Raw genomic sequence first — 21,732 nt, 5'->3', positions numbered from 1 at the left:
ACTAGACCCCATTAACAATCTGCCCCTGAGTTTTTAAAAAAATTTAAGTGAGTTATAATGAATTGAATTCACTCATTCATTTGTTCCACTTTAAAAAGTCCATTTAAATTACTAAAAAATTACTTAAATGTTTCTTGTTGTTTCCTTCCAGATTAGAGATACTAAATCAGCAGATCAAAAAACAACCCTTTTGCATTTTATTGCTGAAATTTGTGAGGAAAAATACCGAGACATCCTGAAATTTCCTGAAGAATTGGAGCATGTAGAAAGTGCAAGCAAAGGTAATTGATTTAGAACTGCTTTGAAACTATTCCTGATCTACATATTAAATGATAATATTAAAGAATTTATAAACATTAATCATAAAAATATTTTTGTTTGTTCACTGATATAAGAAATGCAGGAGATAGTTTCCATTAGTATGTATTTGATAGTGTTGTACATTTTAATAGCCTGTTTTTGTCTTCTTTTTGTAACAGTACTAAGTTATTAAAGTATTCATATGTATGGTCAGACAATATGTTCATTCTTTAATTTGATAAGCAATTAAGGGCATTTTATGTTATATGTAGTATGGTATCTTTTAGTGATTTGAAAATGATCATAGAACCATTGTTTTTTGAATGTGTTTAAAATCTTGAAATTGAGGAAAAATAATTATGTATATACACACATCCACATGAATAACCGATAGAACAAGGAAGAATGTAAGAAGGGTACCTGAAAAATAATATCTTGTAGTTGAAATGCGGAAGAGAGTACTTTTGAATGTTTTGATTAGAGAAGTTTTTATGAAAGAGGCCAGGAGTTAAAATATGAGGGATAGAGTTTTAAAGGCATGGAAAAGGGCTTGTATTTTTAAAGAGAAAATAAGCTGAGCAAGGCACAGTAGTAGAATGTTATTGACAGTAAGGCTGGAGCAGTAAAGTAAGCATCTCAGAAACTTCATTGACAGCCTAATGAGTCTCAGCCTGATGTTGCAGGCAGCAACATCAGTTAGCAGGAAAGAAAGGGCAGTGCTTGGCACCAGTGAAGAACACAATGGGGAAAGTAATAATGCTTCTAAGATTTTAATTTGATGTAATTAGCCTTGTTTGTTTGTGTTATTTACTCCTGTAAGAGATTAAAAAGTAATAGGAGATTAGATCAAGGAAACATTTTCTGAGGATGAAATTATATATTTTGCCTTTTAAATAAGAGAATGTCCCATAAATATTATATTTGAAATTGTATTGCATTGTATTATAGAATGGAATTATCCATTTTATAACTCTGAGGACTTTCAGAGCTCAAAAGTGTATGTTTGCCAAATTTATTTCAGACCATATAAACCTGTTTGTGTCCTTTGAAGGAAAAAAAGTGATTCCATGAAACCTAGAATTTTGTTTGTTTAGTGTGGGTTGTGGTAATCTTTGCTGTTTTGGATTTATCGATCAAATAGACCGTGAACATATCCCCAGTGTATTTTGTTTTTTGTTTCACAGAGAAGAAGGACAGTAGAATACAAGGTACAAATCCATGGTGCTATGTGTTTCTTTTTTTGATTTTAAGAAAACTCTCTATATGATTGAAAATTATACTTTCTACTATGATGATACTAGCTTTCTGGCAATTGCTTTCTAAAGAACTTCTGTATCTTGACACTTGTATTTAAAAATATGCCTTTGTAGTTGGGTATGATTGATAAACCTATAATCCCAGCTGCTTGGGGGGCTGAGGCAGGAGGATCCCAAGTTCAAAGTCACCCTCACCAATTTTTTGAGGCCCTCAGCAACTTAGTGAGACCCTGTCTCTCTCTCTCTCTCTCTCTCTCTCTCTCTCTCTTTCTCTCTCTCTCTCTCTCTCTCTCTCTCTCTCTCTCTCTCGTATATATATTTTTAAAAGGGCTGGAGATGTTTCGAATTATACAAAAAATAAAAAGCTGGGGATGTGGCTCAGTGGTTGAGGGCCCCTAGGTTCAACCTTGGTATAAGAAAAAAAAAGCCTGTGACTAAAGCCATATATACTAAAATGTAACTAATGTGGAATAATCACAATGCTTTAATATTGTATTGTAATTTAAATACTATGAAATGCCTCAAATAGGACCAGTTTTGAATTTAGATCATTTTGGTGCCACTATTGCTTTTTGATTGCCCTTTATCACATTATATTTCCTAAATTCTGTTTAATACATTGAAACAGTTTTGAAAAGATTTTGGGCCAGGTGCAGTGGTTCACACCTCTAATTCCAATGGCTCATGAGGCATAGTCAGGAGGATCATGACTTTAATGCCAGCCTCAGCAATTTAGCAAGCACATAATCAGCTTAGTGAGATCCTGTATCAAGATAAAAAGCTGTGGGGGATGTGGTTTAGTGGTTACATGCCTCTGGGTTCAATCTCTAGCACAAAAAGTAAAAGTAAAAAAAAAAATTTAGAAGGAAGTATATCAATAATATATTCAGATAAAAGTTTCACCATCAGTTTTGTGATGATAATTTTTAATTCTTATATGAAAAATATTTTATATGAATATATCTTTTATAAATATATGTTTTTAGTCAAAAAATCTGCAATGACTGAAGTGAAACAGATAATAAAACTTGTGTCAGCATCTAAACCCCTAATAATTATGTGTGTGTGTGTGTGTATGTGTGTCTGTGTGTCTGTGTGTGTGTCTGTTTCATGTTGGCATGACGGAATACTGCAAACCGGTAATTTATAAAGAGTAGGATTGTTTCTTGTAGTTCTGTAGGCTGGGAAGTTCAAGATCAAGGGGCTGTGTGTAATATAGTGAGTGCCATCTTACTGTGTCATAATGTGGTAGAACTCATCACATGGTAAGAGAGAACAAGAGCTTGAACTTATGGCCTCATGCCCTTTTACAATCAACATTAATGCATTCGTGATGGTAGACCTCAACTTCTCCCATTAGGCCCCACCTACATGTTTTTTGAAGAATACATTCAGATTATAGCAGTGTGTGCTTGTATCTATTTATATGCTATAGGTATTTTAATAATTATATAACCATACAGTCATGCACCACATGTTTTGGTCAACCATGGACTAGACCACATACATGGTAGTCCCATAAGATAATATCTACTGGTGATACTATAGCCATGTAAGTTTGTGTAAGTACCCTTGGTATTTTACCAGTGATTAAGTTGCCTAATGACTCATTTAGGACTATATTTATAAATATAGCATTTATGTGTGGGTGTTTTGAAGAGCTATAGAGATATGAAAAAATATCATGTACTTTGACCTGTTATTGCTAATGATAAAGGTAGACTCTAGAGCACAGTCTTTTTATATATTACAAATTTTTAATCCTAGCCCTGCTACTTACTACTTCTATAAACTTGAGCTTCCAAATTTTCGTTTCCTCATCTATAAAAAGGGAATGAAAGTAACAATAAGATTATATGAGTTTACATGTACAAATAGTATACAACTGTCTCTATACCTCTATGTTCAGTATTACAGAAGCAGTTATACTACTAAGAATATGATGGTTATTTTTATTGTCTTATTAGAAGGAAATAATCTTAAGGCAGTCATAAATTTCTTCCAATCTTAAACAAGAATATATTCAGTTTTATTTGTTTTTTCCCTCTTCCTGCGTTTTTGTTAAATCCTTTTTTATTTTTCTTTTATAATATCACCAAGTTCTTTCTCCCTATTTCAAGAGCCAAATATGTCCATTGTGCTTTGTTTATTTCTGCTTTTGTGCATTCTTCCTGACAGTGTATTCAAAAGACTGTTGCCAAAAATCTTCTTTCTATCCCACTGTTTGGGATGTAGCAATTCCCATTCTCAAGTTTTTGTTTTGTTTTGTTTTGTTTTGTTTTTGTCTAGTTATTTCTTTTTCCTATGAAATTCAAACTCAGAGTTCACAACTCGAAAAGTTCTTAAGCACATTCTGCCTGCTTGCATCCCTCTTTCATTTCCTCCTACTTTTCATTTCATTGTACTGAGACATATATTCTCTTGAGCTGTTTTTATACCTTTATAATATCCTGTCTCTGTATATAATTTTATGCTGCATCCTGTGCCTGGAAATCTCACCTGACTTGTCCTCTAAGGAAACTGACTATCATTTGTCAAATCACTGTTCAGAATCCATTTTTTTTCTTTTCTTTTTAATGTTTTTTTCCCCAAAGCCTTAGGAGAAAGTATTTTTTAATTTAGTCTGCAGGAAGAAACAAAATATAGTGAAAGGTCAAACCACTTACCTCTTATTTATAATTAATGTTTTTCCTTGTTATTTGAGTTGAACTTGTCTTTCTTGCTTAATATATGTTTTAGCCTCATATGAGTCCAGGATCCCACCCTCAGTACTGTGCATAATATACAGTATGTGTAATACTCACACTCTACCTGTGAAAATAAAATTAGATTAACATTATATAATTCATTTTATTTGATAATGGACTACTTGTGAAATGGAATCCCCATTTTTGTCAAAAACACCACAAAAATGTCTCTTACAAAAAACTGAACTGAAATAGATAAGAAAAAGCTAATTTAATTAATTATTTAAAGAACAGTATTATTATGTCTACCAATGCTTTTTTAAAGATTAGTAGAATCAAAGTACTTCTTTGTATGAAAAAAGGATCTATTCTATCTAGTATAGCAAATAAGTTAATTTTCTTTCAGTCAAACAAAAACAAAACAAACAAAATACCACCTTGAAGTAAAAGGTAAGCAAAAGGAAATAAGTATGTAAGATCCTTTCTTCTTCATAAATTTAAGAGTGTTTCTTGGAAGGTGCAAAGCCATGCTGTAAACTTAGCATATTGGGGAAAAACATCTAATTTTTAGATTAAAACAGATATATATTATAGAATAGAATGCAAAATCCACATGAGTTTTTAAAATAAAACAGATGACTTCAAAACAATTTCACATTTGCAGCAGATCCTTAGGGGGACTTGTTCAATCTTCTCTTCCATTAGGGATACTTTGGTGGGAAAAGTATAGGAAGTATTGCCTGGAGAATTAGAGAGTAGTTTTGTTTTGACTTTGGTTCATTTAGTTAGGTAGTTATTATTGTACGGAGAGGGGAGGCAGGCAGGCAGGGTCAGAGAGGAGAATACTTCACTTTCTTCAAAATGATATTCTCATAGCCCTTAGGACGTTCAGAAGTAAATAGTATAATGCAACTTCATTACAAGAAAAATTAATACAATGACATTGCTCTGGTCATTTTATTTCTGGTTAAATTATAAATCTACAGGTCCTTTCATTCATGATTGACATATCAATGAGTCTTTAGAGAGAGAAAAAAGTTTGCTATAGAGACTTCAATGCCTTTACAACAATGAAAATACTTGTGATAAGCCACAATTACCTTTCTTCCATTGATTAACTTTAAAGATTATGTGTGTTTATGAATATTTGTAAGCTTATATGCAGTAGGTATATATTACATAGATTATTTCTGGATTATTAGACATAATTGATAATTCCTTTATTTCTACCCCCTTTGGCTATCACTTTAACTTTCAGCTTTGAGGATTTTCATATTTGATTTAAACCTTTACTGTTTTATAGGTCAGCTTGAGGGATTAAACCAAAAGGGTTAGTAAAGTTTAATTAAAACTATTTCATTCAATAGGGGAAAAATTATATTAATGTATTTAAAGGCACTATTAATCCTAAGTTAAGGTTCTGCATAAATCCAAAATAGGTTTCACTTTAGTTAAATTAGTACCATCCTACAGGATAAGAACTAAGTAACTTTGCTGTGAAGTATATTAATTTCTTGTGAATTTAATTATTATAAATTTTAACAGTCAGCTATTCCTTTCAATAACTGCCACGTTTCTATAGCATATTAGTAAAGCATTAACTGTTTATCTATTCTGACTTCTACACAGAATAATTAATGATGAAAATTCATATTAAGAGAAATGTAGTGGAAACTTCAGGAAAAAATAAAAATAAAATTGTAACACTATGAAAGGGGAGGGAAAGGGAAAAAATAATTTGTTTTCAGAAATTTCAGAGCTGGTTAAAGCTTCGGAGATGATCTCATCCCTGTAAAAGGGGAGACCAAGAATTAAGAAGGAATTTCCCAAGATCATACAGCTGGATGCAAGAATTATGAAGGAATTTCCCAAGATCATACAGCTGGATGGTAGGTTAGTGTATATGTTTGTAGACCCTAACATTTTATACACACACACACACACACACACACATATATACACACATACACACACACATACATACATATATATAAAATTTATATTTCAGCTACATTTGTACTTCCTTTGTGGTTTAAAATATACAACAGAGATGTATGCTCCAATATTGGAAAAAAAGAAAGTAAATACTGACTAGAAAAAAAAGACCTCAAATTATAAATGCTATTCCTCTCTGTAGTTGTTGGTCCTCTCTCTAGCTCCATTTGGACAGAATTACTTCTTCCCTTGTGTAAATAGCTACATGGTAACCTTATTGGTAATATAACATATACCACATTAGCATTTTTAAAATTGTTTGCTTCTATCTATACCTCCTGGATTGAATTCCTTAGTTTCAAGGGCTATGTCCTTTTTGTCCTTACAGTCTCTGTGCTAGCACAGCCTCCCAGGACAAAGTGCTTAATAAATGCTCTTTAAATTGAATAACAGCAAATCATTTTAGTACAACAGGCATATTTCAAAATAAGACATTGTGGGAAGTTGAAAATTAGAAAATAGCAGTCTAACAATTACTGTTCTCTATAAATGCAAGAGGAAAAATAAGGTAAGTTAGAATGAGGAGAAAAGTGGGACTTCATAATATTTCATGTACAATGTTTTATTCCTTTCAAAGAGAAAGTTAAAATTTGAAAAAAATTGAATTAATAATGGAGAGGACCTAAACTTAATGGCAACCACCAAATAGTAGAGGTTCATGGTGTACTAAGTAACATCCAAGTCTCATAGAATTTAATAGGAGCTGATTTTCCCAATATCATGTGTAAGTAACTGTTTAAACAGCTACTATCTTTTATTCTAATGCCTTCCTGAAAAAAAATGTATTTTGTGTACTGGTATTTTCATTGGAAAGTAATTTAGTTTTGGAAGAAAATCCTAGTGTTTTTAGAGAATTTAACTTACAGGGCTTATCTCTATGATTCCCTAACAGATTCAAACTTTGAGTTCTAATCTTATTTTCTTAAAAGCACAGAATGATAATGTACCAATGTGACAAAATATCAGTAGAATTTCTTGATCTTACTTAAATGTAAGCAATCCAAATAAAAATAAATCCATATGTTATTGCATTATTGTAATTAAAAAGTTAATATTTTTACTTCCTTTGGACTTTTTTGTATATATTGTTTAAAATAATTCAAACCATTTTTGCTGAATTAATTGCATTCTCTTATATGAACTCCATAAACATGTTATAAAATTTAGGGAAATACCATTAAGTTTAGGAAATCAAATATATATTTATGTAAAATTTTCCAGTTTTTAATAATTTTTCTTCTTTACTCTCACCAAGTCACTTCTAAGAGATTTTTAAACCAAGTGTCCTTAAAATAAGACAACACAGTAAGAGATCCTAAAAATACGTAATTTTTTAAGTATTGTAAGAATAGTTAAACTGAGATTGGCATAATAAATTCAGTCTATGAATGCTTGCTCAATATCAACCTAAAACTAGCTGCCTTCTTTCTTTAACCCACCGAGAAACTTTATAAGTATTGGGGATTCCTAAATTATACTTGTGGATATAGAATTTCTACTTCTTACCTTTTAAGCAACAAGTAGAAAAAAACAGATCTTCAAAAAAATGTTCTTTGAAAAAGTGGTTAAAACAAAAGCAATCATTATTATGGGGTTGGTTGGTATATGAGGGCTTTTCAGGGACTGGCCATGTTTTATTTCTCCATCTGAATGCTGGGTTGATGGGTCTATGTGGCTTGTGAAAATTCATTCAGCAAATTACTTATTTACCTTTCTCTGAGTGTATGTTGGACTTCAACAAGGCATATTTAAAATGCCAGTCATTCAAAATTTTAAAATGTGTAATGATTTATGAAAAGTGAGGAAAGAACTATATATTAATTCAAAAGGTTCTCTTATTTTTATGCATGCTTTGTTACAATGATCACATGCATCTGTCAAAGGCAGCTGCTGTCAAAGATGATTTGATGTTATTGTAAATAATTATTGTTTTTCAGCAGTTGTGTGTATGACACTTAAGGCTTTTATCAAAGCATCTTTAGTCTAAGAGTAGATGGTTTTGCTTTCTTAAAAAAATGAAACAAAAAATACACCTATCAACCACATTATATACCATTTAAAGATCACAGTGGGCTTTACCATAGTTGTTATCAATAATATTATGCTATTGTTGTCTTATGTGTCATTCAATCCTAATATGTCCTTAGCACATTCTGAATTAAAAATTTCCACCAAGAAAACTTGTCATTGCTATTTTGTTTTGTTTTAATTGTTGAGTCTTTACTTCAATGTCAGGAAATACAACATATGATAATATTGGTCAGTTTTATCTTATTAGGTATTCAAGGTAGTTTGTAAGAATGTAAATTTTCATACATTAAGTGTCCTAATTTGATTGACTCCTGATGTAAAACATAGGGACACATTTTATATAGGAGGTTAAATGACTGATGTTGAGTAGTATGGTCAAGGTGAAGGGGGAAGTAGGGGTAGACGGATGAAATGAAGAAAGAACAAAATTTTTGCTGACAGAGCAAACTCATTTAAAAAAAAAAAAAGGTAAATTTTTCTGTGAATGAAGGCTTGTTTGTACTGCTATGCCAATAGGTGGAACCTACTGCTTTAACTTTGCTGCATTTCTACAGTTTTTACCACTAGCAATCCTTCTGATATATTAATCAATAAGCATGAGACTGGTGTAGGGAAATAGGGGTTATGGAATTTGGATCAGTATTAGAAAATCATGAGAACTACCTAAACAATTGCCCACATTTTCCACTTTTTATGCATTTCAAAAGTAACTTGACTACAAGGACTATATCCTAGGGGCTACCATTGCTATTGTGATTTCCTGAAATTAACTGGAGTCTTTTGCTGAAATTTGGATCTTAGAAGTTGATGGGACAAGCTTAGTAAGTGGAAAATATAACATTTCCATGTGCTGATTATATATGACCCACACTCTTTTAATAGTAGTATTTCCATGTAAAATAAAAGGGAGCTGGCATGATTTGTAGATTCATGGAAGTGGGTAAGTAAGAAACTTTTGCCTCCTATTGGAAACTAACTCTGTGGCAAAATATTTTGGTATAGTCATATCTGAAAGAAACCTGCTAATGTGAATGATAACATACACATTCTAGTTTAAGCTAAGTCACCCACTTCTTATTTGATCATGTTTGGCCATCAAACCTTTCATTTTCCTAATACCTCATTTGTATACATTTGAAATTTGAAAAATAGAGTTGGTAATTTTTAGCCTACTTTTCTTCTGAAGGTGATTAGGAAAACAAAATTAGATATTCAATGTGTAAATGCCTTAGGGAAAAGGTGTTATGCATAAATAATAATATATTATTCAAACTAGCATAATGATATTAATTTCAGTTGATTTTGATCTGGTTTTTATTGCTTAGTGTCATTATTCATTAATTTTTTTTTGTACCAGAGATTGAACCCAGGGATGCTTAACCACTGAGCCACATCTCAGCCATTTTTTATATTTTATTTAGAGACAGGGTCTTGCTGAGTTGCTTAAGGCCTCAGTAATTTTCTTAGGCTGGCTTTGAACCCACGATGCTCCCGTCTCTGCCTCCTGAGCCATTGGGATTACAGGTGTGCACCACTGCACTGGACTTGTTTAATCTCACTTTTAAAATGAAGTTTCGTGACAGAGGATGTAGCTCAGTCATAGGCCCTGGTTTGATACATAGTGCCAAAACCCAAAAATAAATAAACATCAAAATTCACTTACTAAATCATAAAACTTTCTGAAATAGTTTATGATGTTAGTAATATTATTTTCTTTATGTTTTCTTATACTGTTTTTCATTTTGGAGTCTTTCAGGAATATTATATAATCATAAAGGCTCATCTCATTTTGAATTACATCTCTAATTTTTGATGGAAAAATCATCATCTTATATTAAAAAGCTGATCATCAAAGTTCCAACGTCTTGTTTTGTTAGGGTCTTTGTCCTTAGCATGTATAAACATAGAAGAAAAGAAAATACATGTAGAATTTAATTGAATAGTCTAAATAATTGATGATAAAGTTTAGGGACAAACAAAAATAGTTTGAAAATATTATTAAAAATGATAACAAAGCATTTTCTTTTTAGTTAATTTTAAAGGAGTAGATTCTGCTAGTGTTTGTAGCAGAAAATCCAAAGCTAATGTGAATGTCAGGTACTGTTTATTCACTTAGTTATACAAATTCTGATAACTAATAGTCACAATAATAACTACTACTATTTCAGAAGAGTTTACCAAGTACCCGGTATTATATTAGGTATGGTTTTCTAGAAAAAGAGACTTGAGTTTGGAAAATTCAAAGAAAGTGCTCAAGTTCACACTGTGAATGTTGAAAGTTTCTTCAGCATATACCCAAATATGTACTTGTAAACTACAGCTTTTTTCAAGAAGGAAGACTGATGTATATGCCTATATTTTGATTATATTTTCATAAAAAGAAATGTAATTATTCTCAATGTAGTTAAAATAGGCAGGTAATTTCAGGAAGTGGACACAGTTTAAATCTTAGTAGAGATCGTGTGGATAGTGGATAGCACTATCCACTGTTTGATCCAACTATCCACAAAAAAAAAAGTGGATAGCGGGGTCAACAGTTACCAACAAGGATTTTGTGTTAAGATTTGGGTAACATCTTCGAAGGCCTGACACCATTGCAGTGTGGCAGTAAGCAGCACATCTCTAACATTTTGCATTGCTAACAATGAAGTTAGGCAGCTGTTCTTTCCAAAGTAAGTAAGCCAAATGCCAGCCCAGCTAATTGCTTCACTTGGAAAATGCTGTTTACCAACATAAAGTTTAGAATAGTGAATTTCCAGTACATACCTAATAAACTCCATCTGCATGCAGATAACCAACTAATCTTGAATTACATTTGGTCTAGCACCAAAGCTATTACATGGTTTATATAGTTCGGTCCTGGGGAGGAATACACAAAAATCATCACTGATTTTAAATTTTTTTTCTCTTTCACTCTTTTTTTTTAATCCATGCATCTCTTTTGTAGAACTCTCCATATTGTCAAGTCTTAACTAAGTAATGAATGTGGAACAACCCCCAGAAAGAAACATATTGCTAACCTTGAAAGGGTTTTTCTTTTTAAATGATTCACAGACACAATTTGAACTCTTTAATAATACAGTCAAATATTTGCTTTATAATATCCTTCAAGATCTGGAACCTCCAATTTTAGTATAAGCTGAGGAGCTATATTAGTAAAACTAGAAAGGATAGGAGTAGGGAATGATGTAGGACTTAAATATGTATTTTATTTGGGATGTGACCTGGGTAGTGAATGAGGAAGCCACCAGTGGGGAGAAAAATTGCAAAAACAATTGTTAATATTTGAAAGATACTGCATGTAAATAATATATGTTATAATTTGAAATTACCTGTATCTATTCTTATTATACATGATTCCATAAATGAATTTTATTTCTAATATCAACAGTGCCATACCACTAACACTGAAAAGTAAAATCAAGATTCTATAATTAGCTGTTATTTCATGTTTAATATCATCAATTAAATTTGGAAATATTAAGAAAGAAAATGTTTCTTCTGCCTGACCAAATCTCTAAAAAATGTGGATAGCATAGTCAGTTACCATATTTGTAGTTTATGTTCTATTTTTCACTTTCTCAAACTAATTATTTCTCTATGATTTACTAACACTTGAAGAAGTTAGCACATGAAAGTATATTGTGAACCTTATTGTGATGTTAAATGCTTGTGAAGTTCAAATAATGTATGAAGTATATTTTAATTATCTGTAGTTATTAATTGAGGTTGAGTAACCCTCTCTGAACACAGTATTGTATAAAATCACAGTCACAATTTATTACATATGAAAAGAAACATATTCATAAACAATTTTTATGCTTACTTCTCTAAGAACCATAATCAGTTAATCATCTTCATTCTTTTGTTACTCTGGTCTTCCATGGTTTGAGAAAATGGAAAATGAATGTGACTAATGAAGGTATTTGCAAGATGATATTTAAGACCATATTCACATTTAAATGTGGCATTGTTTAAATTATAAACAAACATCTGAAATTAGAGGAAATATAGAGTTCTGTATCCTATAAGTAATTACCAAATTGTTCTAATAATAGTTAATGTCAGATCAATTCTGTTTCATTCACTAGATTCTTGAATTCCATTTGTGCAAATTAGACTTGGGGGGAGTATCTACATACAAGAGCATCAACTCTCTCTCTCTGGCTAGCAATGTTCTTTTCACCAGTGCTCATAGCCAGCTATCAAAATGTGCAGTGTGTGTGTGGCTCTGAGTGGTTGAATACTATAACATTTTAATTAAAATATAAATACCTGCACCTAGGGTGTAGGGCAGTGGTATAGTGCTTGCCTAGCATGTACAAGGCTCTGGGTACGATCCTCAACATTACAAAAAAAGTAAATAAATAAATTGCAACTATAACTGTTGATTTTGCTAGTGTATATGTCTTTCTACTGAAGTACTGGGTTTCCTTTTTCCTTTATCATTCAATATTTGCATAAAAGAAAATAAATTACTCCTTTGATATGGGGGCAATGAATAAAGTGCTAATTAAAATAATATGGTGAAATAATACTGTCCTCTTTAGTTCTACACTGACATTTCTAACGCAGAGACACTTTAACAAGCCTTGCAGATCAGAATCTGGTGAGCCCCTTTATTATCTCTCCAAATTCAATGAACAAGTCCATTCCCTGGGATATTAAAAATGTAAAGCAAGGCCAGACAAAAATAACATTTATTTCATAAAAGTTACATTAGCAGTCTCACCAGCTAAAGATAAAGGAAAAAAATGTTTCACAGGGAGTCATAGGAGATATGAATATACACAGATTTTTTAAAAAACCAGAACACAGAAGTCTGCAAAACCATCAGGTACTGCTTTGAAAGGAACACAGAAGTACATGGATTTCGAATGTGTTGAAAAATGGCTTAAATACACTGAGCTGTTCACAGCCCTTGGCTTTTACTTTTTATGTGAGTTATATCTGAACAAGGATTTTATTATAGTCAGTGTTGTTCGGGCTGCTATACTTAAGATCGTCAGCATTTCCATTACAAACCCACTATTTCAGCTGGGTTCATAACTCAGCTTTAGAAGTCACCCAAGGCTAAAGGTTGGCATGTGCATTTTCAACCTGTAGTGGTGGTGATGACTGTGAGATTCAATATGTAGTCAACATTCAAATTAATTAGTATACTTGTGCTTGCAGTGTTGTGGATTGAACCCAGGACCTCACACATGCTAGGCAAACACTAACTACTTATGCATCCCTTCCCAAACATATATCACTTTTTTATTTTATTAAATATTTGAATACCATAATGTATTCTGGTTTCTTAATTTTAATAACTATCTCATAAATATTAAGTCTATCTGTGTGACTGATTAATTCTGTTAAAAGAAAACTTTCTTTTCTGCCCCAAATCTAATTAGTCCTCATAGCCAAGAACTCTGAATTTATCTTGGAGCCATAGGCCAAAATACTTTTTGTCTACCCAACTGAGTAATGGCTTTTAAAAGACACTCAGAAATATATCAATATTAAAACAAAATAATATCCAAAGATTAGTGAAAGCCATCAGGATTGAAAGGTTAAACTAAGAGTTTGAAATTTTATATGAATCCATAGCCACTGTTTAGGTAGCTAGCAGATTTAAAAACAACAGAAATGTAATCTTTTGAATTAATCACACATTTTTATTATAAAGTTCACATTTTGCTGTGACTATAGCTCAGTGATAGAGTGCTTGCCTAGCACATGCAAGACCCTGTATTTGATTCCCAGCACTATAAAAAATAATAATAAATAATAAAATTTAACTAATATTCCTAGTTACTAAAATATTTTAGGCTACTTAGTAAGTACAATTTTTATATAAAAATAAAGAAGAAAATAGGTATAATTTATCAAACTGGAAATAACTGGTAACATGTTGGTGTATATATCTAATCTTTACTTTATGAACACACACAGATACATGCATTACAAAATTGGGATGATCAACTTAATGTACATATTTTTTTCTATGCAAGAGAGCACAAACTTGTCATTAAATATCTCTCTAATGTATAATTTCCATGGCTGACCAGAATTCTTCTGTATGGGTATACTGAAGTTGAACTTATCAGATACTGTTTTGGGTTTTGAATTTTGTTTCATTTAATCTTCCATACTTTGCTTTACTTACTTTAGAATAAAAATCAGAAAAACTCTTCAGCAGCTAGAATTTTCTCAGGCTCTTTATCTTTTATCTGCCTTTGGCCATTTACAGATACCTTATGTACTATGTTTCCCAAATGTTAACAACTTATGATGATTGAATGGGGAAAATGATTTGAAAATTTATTATAGATTGACTGTATAGAGATACCACATATCAAGTAATCAAAATTATATTGACAGGATTACATATTGATACTTACAATATTAATGGAACACTTTGAGAATCAGTTTATTCACAAACAATGGAACAATCATTTTCTTTGAATTCCTATTTTTCAAACTGAAAAGTGGGCAAGGAAGAAGCTGTATTAGAAATAACACTTTTCCCTTTAAGGTTTTTTGGATTTGGGGAATAAAATCAGAAGAGGTTCTGCAGAATAGGATGTGATGAGTTCTGTGATGGAAAGACACACATTTAAATCTCACCTTGTGTGCTTTCTAACTATGTATGTGATGTTAGATGAGGTTTTTCATCCATATGTGCCTTATATTTTTCTTCTATAACATATAGATAATATCTTTCCTACAATATTGTTATAAATATTCAATGGATTATTATCCAACAAATTATTCATTTATTCAACTGATATTATTGAGTCTTTATTCTCCTGCAGAGAGCCTCATAGTGGACTAGATAGATATAACTCCTGCCATCTTGGAGTTTATCATTTAAAGGGAAGAAGAAAACAAACAAGTAGATACATAAAAATGTACTCATGAAATGGGATGAGTGCTGTGAAATTATATGACAGATGCTCCTGATTTGGTTGGGTGGGTTGAATGTCCCTAAGGGTGTGATATTTTGGATTTCCAGGTAGGGGGAATAACAAGGAAAGTAGCCTCTAGGCAGAAAGAGCTTAGCTATTCTAGCCCCTGAGAAACAAGTGGGCTAGGAAATATTTAGAAAAGGGAAAGTGGTGTAAAAAGAGGCTGGAAAGATACACCAGGTGTGGCTAGGTCATGGTAGAAATGAGTACCTAGCAGAGTGCCTCACAGAGAGGATATCCTCAGTAAATTTATAAACTTCCTTCTTTCTGAACTTTAGAAGTGAAACCTTCTTTGTCAATGGCTTTAATTCTTCAAAATATGTGATTTCTTTTTAGGTGTTTCTTTTGCAATTTCATGATGATTTAAAATAAACTCAGCCTTGTTTACTTGGGATTTCTGTGTAGGTAACTCCTTTTTCTTTTATTTGGACCCTCTCCTCTTTGCCTCTCTCCTCCATACCATCTCATTTATTCACAAACATACAGATAATCTCCCTGTTGATGATGTCCTACATTTTTTACCTTTTCCTTCCTGCCTCATCTTCCTCTTCTATCATTCTCTACCTACATTTATCTTATCTTCTTTTTTAGATTATTTTATTATGCATGATTAGCATTTGTAATATGAATACTGCAAATCAGTGAGAGGTCAGTAAAATGGCAAGATGGTCAAGTGAAAAATTCTTAATACTGCGAATCTTTAAATCTTTCTGTCACTCAAATGAAGAAATAAAAGTTCATATGTATCCTTATACTGCCCCATGTGTTTCTTTTTTTTTTTTTAACCCAGGAATGCGCAACCACTTGCTACTTTCATTTTCTGTTTTGAAACATGGTCTGGCTTTGTTGGTGAGACTGTCCTTTAACTTGGGATCCTCCTTCCTCAGGAGCTGCTGAGATTATAGGCATGTGCCACCATGCATGGCTCCTATGTGTTGTTCTTATATCCTAATTTCCTCCCCAGACTCTGAAGGTTACCACTGTCCTGGACTATGTGTCTATTAACCCTTTCTTTTTCTTTATACTTTTGCCACATATTACATATCTCTAAACAGTATACTGTCTAACTTTGCTCAGTTTTAACCTTTAGGGAAATGGAATCATAAATATGCATTATTCTGTGATTAGCCTTTTTTTCACTGATCATCATATTTCTGAGATTGATAAGATTAGTTCATATCTGAATTCCATTCACCTCTCACATAGGATTTCATCCTATATGTTGAATATGCAGCAAAATTTATTTAGCCATTCTCCTATCAGTGTATGTGTGGTTACCTCCACTAACGAGTCCCATAATCCCCTTTGAAGGCATGCCCCCAGTGGCCTAAAGACATCCCACTAGGCCCTACCTCTTAATATTTCCATTGCCTCTTATTAGCACCATGCTGAGGGTAAAGAACATTTAAGATCCAAACTATAGCAATTAAGAAGAGAGTGATAGATGATAAAAGGGAAGAGGCCTTGAGTCCAACCTGAGATATTATCATGTTTAGAGGTCTGAGAGACCTATAAAGGAACCAACAAAAGGGACTGAGTGATGACCAGGGAAACAAAATTTCATTTAAGTAAAAGCCACATGAAGAAAGTCTTTTGTGGAGAGAATTGATGAAACTTATGATATAAAATGAGGTCAAATAAAATTAAATCTGTAAATGAAATATGAAATATCACAACATGAACTCCATAGGTGCTATTCAGTTGGAGTGGTGGGGATCAAAGCCAGATTGGAGGAGGTCGAATAGAGAAGAAAAAGGGAAGAATTCATAATGACAAGTGTTTTCTTTAAACACTTAGATTTTAACCACATTCTTTAAATACTTTTCTTTTTCTTTATTACAAAAGTAATAGTATCCATTGTTGAGAATTAAGGAAAGACTTAAAAAGAAGAAAATAGATATTTTCTATGATCCAACCATTCAACTGGAACCGTATTAATGTTTTGGTTTCACAGCACTTGGGTATTTTTTTTTCCCTGTGCATTTTTAAAATTGGTTTTCAAAACAAAAGAAAAATTAAAATACAGGACAGACCAATTAATTATGATTTTCTTTAATTACCAAGTATACAATGTTTTATCTTCTCAGTGATATTATTCATGATTTTTAATGTTAATATAGCATTATATTATGTATTATAGTTTATGTGCAGCCCAAATCCTATCATTAGACGCTGAGGTCATTATCCAGTTTGTAACCTTATTTTTTTTAGAAAACATTGCAATGTGTTGAAAATGTAAGTGTTGTCTTTTCATTGGTATATTCTCAGTAATTTAGACTATTAGTCCACTGAGATATGTCAAGAAGAAAAATGCTCTGATGGTGGTGGGTCTGTAATCTATGTCATATAAAGAGAGAGATTAGGAAGAATTGCTCCCATAGCAACGGTTGGCAGGGTTTTTGTGGAAGAAGAGAAATATCCAGCCACAATAATGTAATTGTTAGGAGGGAAGGGAAATTCTCTGCTAGGTTGAGGTCCCATCCATAGAGAAGATCTAGGTGGAATTACAGCAGTTGTTCATAGCAAATTTAAATCAGATACTCTCCGTATTTTCTTGAATTGTAGGACATACAATATAAGTTATACCATATATCCTTTATAAATACAAACATTGTATGCATTCTAGAATCAAACACAAGCCTATTTGTGTGTTTGTGTATCTGATGAACTTTTATTCTATGTTACACTAATATTTTACTGCAAGATTGAAATACATTTCTAGAATTAAAAAGTAAATTTGAATCATCTTGGAGAGGACTCTATGTTTTGAAAAAACAAAAAGTGTAAGTATTTTATCTTGCTTTACCTTAAACTACTTAAACTCTAGTTTTCCAGTTTGTATACCATCCTGAGGAATGTTCATCAGAATTAAAGAACATATTTTTTTTCTGAAGTTTTCTGTTGTGTTTTCCAGCAAAAGGGTCAATGTAGATGGTGCTTTACATGATGTTAATGTTGCTTAGAAACATAACTGACAATCAGGTGTAGTCTCTCAGTTTAGATTTACTAAAGGCCAAATGACTTGGATATCATTAATATTTGCAGAAACATCTCTCACCTTCCTTTTCAAGCATTGTATGTATTTCAAGCACTAATAAGTAAGATAATTTTTTTTAAAGAGAGTGAGAGAGTGAGAGAGAGAGAATTTTAATATTTATTTTTTTTAGTATTTGGCGGACACAACATCTTTGTTTGTATGTGGTGCTGAGGATCGAACCCGGGCCGCACGCATGCCAGGCGAGCGCGCTACCACTTGAGCCACATCCCCAGCCCCATAAGTAAGATAATTTTTAATGCTTTTATATAGCCTCTGATTTTCTTCTCAGTAAGAGTGCACTGCTTGAAAACTCAAGGGGAAAAATAAAACTATCTAAAATTATTTTAAATAATGAAAAAGAGGGCTCATATGAAGAGTTTATTACACATGATAGGACTTCATTTTATTGCATATTTGTAGAACCAATCATGCTGCTATTTAACAATTAAAATCTAAACACTTTGCTCTGAAGATCATGTCCTCTGGTTCTAAATCATCTTCTACACTTCTCGTTAATGACTCTGTTCTCCCAGAGAACTGAAATACTTTCTCTTCACTATTCACAAAATGCTTAGTTCTACTCCTTTCTGTATGATATTCTCTTTACCTAGCTTTCCTGTGTTCAGTACTTTTTAAGTCTATATCCAATCCGTAATTTAGAGTTCAATTAAATTCCCATCCTCTCCAAGTAGGTTTCTCTGAATATCATAGTGGAAGTAAAGTTACTTCTATTGAACTTTCATCTATTTCTATATTTATTTAGACTATTCAATTAAATTCTACATGCGTTTTATTTTCTTCCATATTTATACATGCTATGGACAAAGACCTTAACAAAACAAGATGTTGGAACTTTGATGATCAGCTTTTTATCTGGAACTTGAAGACATTATCTTACTTGCCTAAGTTTCCGTAAATACTCAAAGGCCTCAAGACTTTTAACCACTTCAGTTTACTGAAATTTAAGTCTAAGTGAAGGCCCAAAAAGTAAACAAAACTTTGAAATAAAGCTTTAGAATACAGAAAAAAATGAGAGAAATTATATTTGGGTTTTAGGAGTACATGCCCATGTATTTATGGATGAAGATACTACTTTGTTGTTACAGGGATGAGGGCTTCTGGGAAACTGAGACAGCATGAAGAATCACCATCAAACCCTGATCCTTGTGATTAAGTCAGAAAGATTTCAGACATATCACTCAGAGTAATAGGCTTGAGTTTATTGAAGGGATAGGAAAATGGAAAGGGAACACTCTCAAGGGCAGTGTGGGTCCTCATAGAGAGCAGAACAGTATGCTTTGCCTGTACTCTACTTTTATTGAGACTCCCAGAGAATTTTACAGAGGGTCCCACCCAGTTACACCTCTTGACTTTTGACTGACAGCAGCATGTCATCAGATTTCCAAGTCCCTACTGCTGTGACAATTCTAGGTCACTTGGGCCCATGCTGGCTAGTTCTAATTGGATTCTTAATCATAAATTCTTATAGACTTTATGTTTAGGAGGAATTACTCTTATCTCCCCAAGTTTCAGGATCTAGTGTATGAAAAGGGTCACAAAACCTCCCCTTTCAGGGTAACTTGGGTTCCTCTTATCAACATTATTTCAAGTCTGTATTTCTCCTTCAGATAACATGTGTTTTGCTGAGGAATGTGACATATCCTGTATACCTGAGCCAGGCAGGGCTGCAGATAAGTTGCTTCTTGGAAAAGAAAGCATGTAGAAGACAGCACAGTTGGCCCATTTTATAGAAGTAGTCCCTTGACCTTGTGTTCCCACCATTTGCATCTATCTTCATCATTGTGACTAAGAAATGTTTTATCTGAACTATGAGAGATGGTTAGAGAGATGGTTAAGTTAATATATCTTTAGTTGTCCTAGATATTAAGGGGAAATTATTTATAAGAACTTTCATAAAATAATTTGATTCCTTTATGCTTCTAAATCTATTTTCCCTTGAAACATTAGTTTTAAATAATAAATTATTGACTGTGGGGTTCTTAAGAAATCTAATTCTTAGAGTTAGATTTCTAAGAGTTTGTGTCTGTTTTAAAGAGCTATTAGTAAAACTGCAGTATACTTTATTCCATTGTGCTATTTTAATTATTTTTGACTGAGCCTGCTTTCTAAACTTCAAATTAGAACAACCTCTTTAAAATATTTATTAAGGAGAAGTGCCTTAACCAGTTTAACCTGACATTTGCAAACAACATCTTAAAGCTGTTCTTTCCTTAGAGTATAATGACTTAGAGAAGCCTGTTACACTAACATGTGTTTCTGGAAAGAAAGAAGGAAAGAAGCAAGGAGGGAGGGAGGGAAGGGGAGAGATAGGGAATAAGGGAGAGACAGAGAGAGGGGCAAAGGTAGGGAGGGAGGGAGTTATTTTTAATTCTTTGAAGATTTCTAGCCAAAGAATTATAGTAACCATTATCACAGTTTTGATCACCTGGATGAAAGAATGTTTATGCCAGTAGTCCTACAACCAACCTGACAGGTATGCATGACATTAGCAACCTATTTCCAAATATTAAGAAAGAGTTTGTAACAGGTTTATGGTTTCTTTTTTGCAAATGACGTTTATAGCATTTGGTCTCAGAAGGAACTATTTTTTTTAAAGAGAGAGAGAGAGAGAGAATATTTTAATATTTATTTCTTAGTTATCGGCGGACACTACATCTTTGTTTGTATGTGGTGCTGAGGATCGAAACCGGGCCACACACATGCCAGGTGAGCACGCTACCGCTTGAGCTACATCCCCAGCCCCAGAAGGAACTATTGAAGAAAATAATTACTTACCCTTACCTCAAATAGCAAATTCCCTGTGCTGTTCCTTCAGTATCTAATAGTCTGTCATTTGATATCAGCATTTAAGTAATGTCACAATAGGTGGTGCCATAGTTCTATACTGCCTTACATAGGAAAATATAAAATGTTATTTGACCTGTTAAATAAAAAGGAGAAGAAGTATTTTTAAAGTCTTCTGAACTCTGCTTTTAAGAAATTCATGAACAACTGAAAAATTTTCAAAGGACTGCATTCTTCCATTCTCAGTAAAATACTTGAACTGCCTTCTTGATTCTGCTAGCAGCCAGAATGGCAGTATGCTAGGGTCTGAATGGCAAATGATATTATCTGCAGCATTGATGTCAGCCTGCATGGAGATTAATTATTATATTTGTAGTAAAGTGTTTGTTGTGTTGCAGGCACAGTCTTTTAAAACTCCTCCCCTCCTTTGGTCATTTCTACTGACAATTTACAGTAAACTAGCTGACAACTGCCTGTGATTAGTTTAGCCAGATGCTACTTGCTCTGGTAAATTCATTTTGAGAATTTGACAAGACTGCGAAGATTAGTGCCAGCCAAACTAAAAATATTTTTACAGTCTTAAGATGTGTGAAAAGTCGGTTACTTTCCAGGTGTATGGTGACTATGTAAATTAACTGACAACATATCTTCATTGGTGTTTATTT

General features: G+C 32.7%; 1 protein-coding gene across 9 annotated transcripts in view; it reads left to right on the top strand.

The window, feature by feature from the left end:
• Diaph2 (diaphanous related formin 2) overlaps positions 1–21,732 on the top strand; it is an 826,282-nt gene that overhangs the window by 423,574 nt on the left and 380,976 nt on the right. For all 9 annotated transcript variants that reach the window (XR_013154694.1, XR_013154693.1, XR_013154690.1 and 6 more), the window contains one exon: positions 152–281. Coding sequence is in view for 2 of the 9 variants with exons in the window: in XM_077107725.1 (XP_076963840.1) it covers positions 152–281 (130 nt within the window). In the remaining 7 variants the exon portion in view is untranslated. The remainder of the gene's footprint in view (positions 1–151; positions 282–21,732) is intronic.

The sequence above is a fragment of the Callospermophilus lateralis genome, chromosome X (assembly GCF_048772815.1).
Source record: "Callospermophilus lateralis isolate mCalLat2 chromosome X, mCalLat2.hap1, whole genome shotgun sequence".
Taxonomy (NCBI): domain Eukaryota; kingdom Metazoa; phylum Chordata; class Mammalia; order Rodentia; family Sciuridae; genus Callospermophilus; species Callospermophilus lateralis.
The sequence above is the reverse complement of the archived record's forward strand: the minus strand, read 5'-3'. Positions and strand labels throughout refer to the sequence as shown.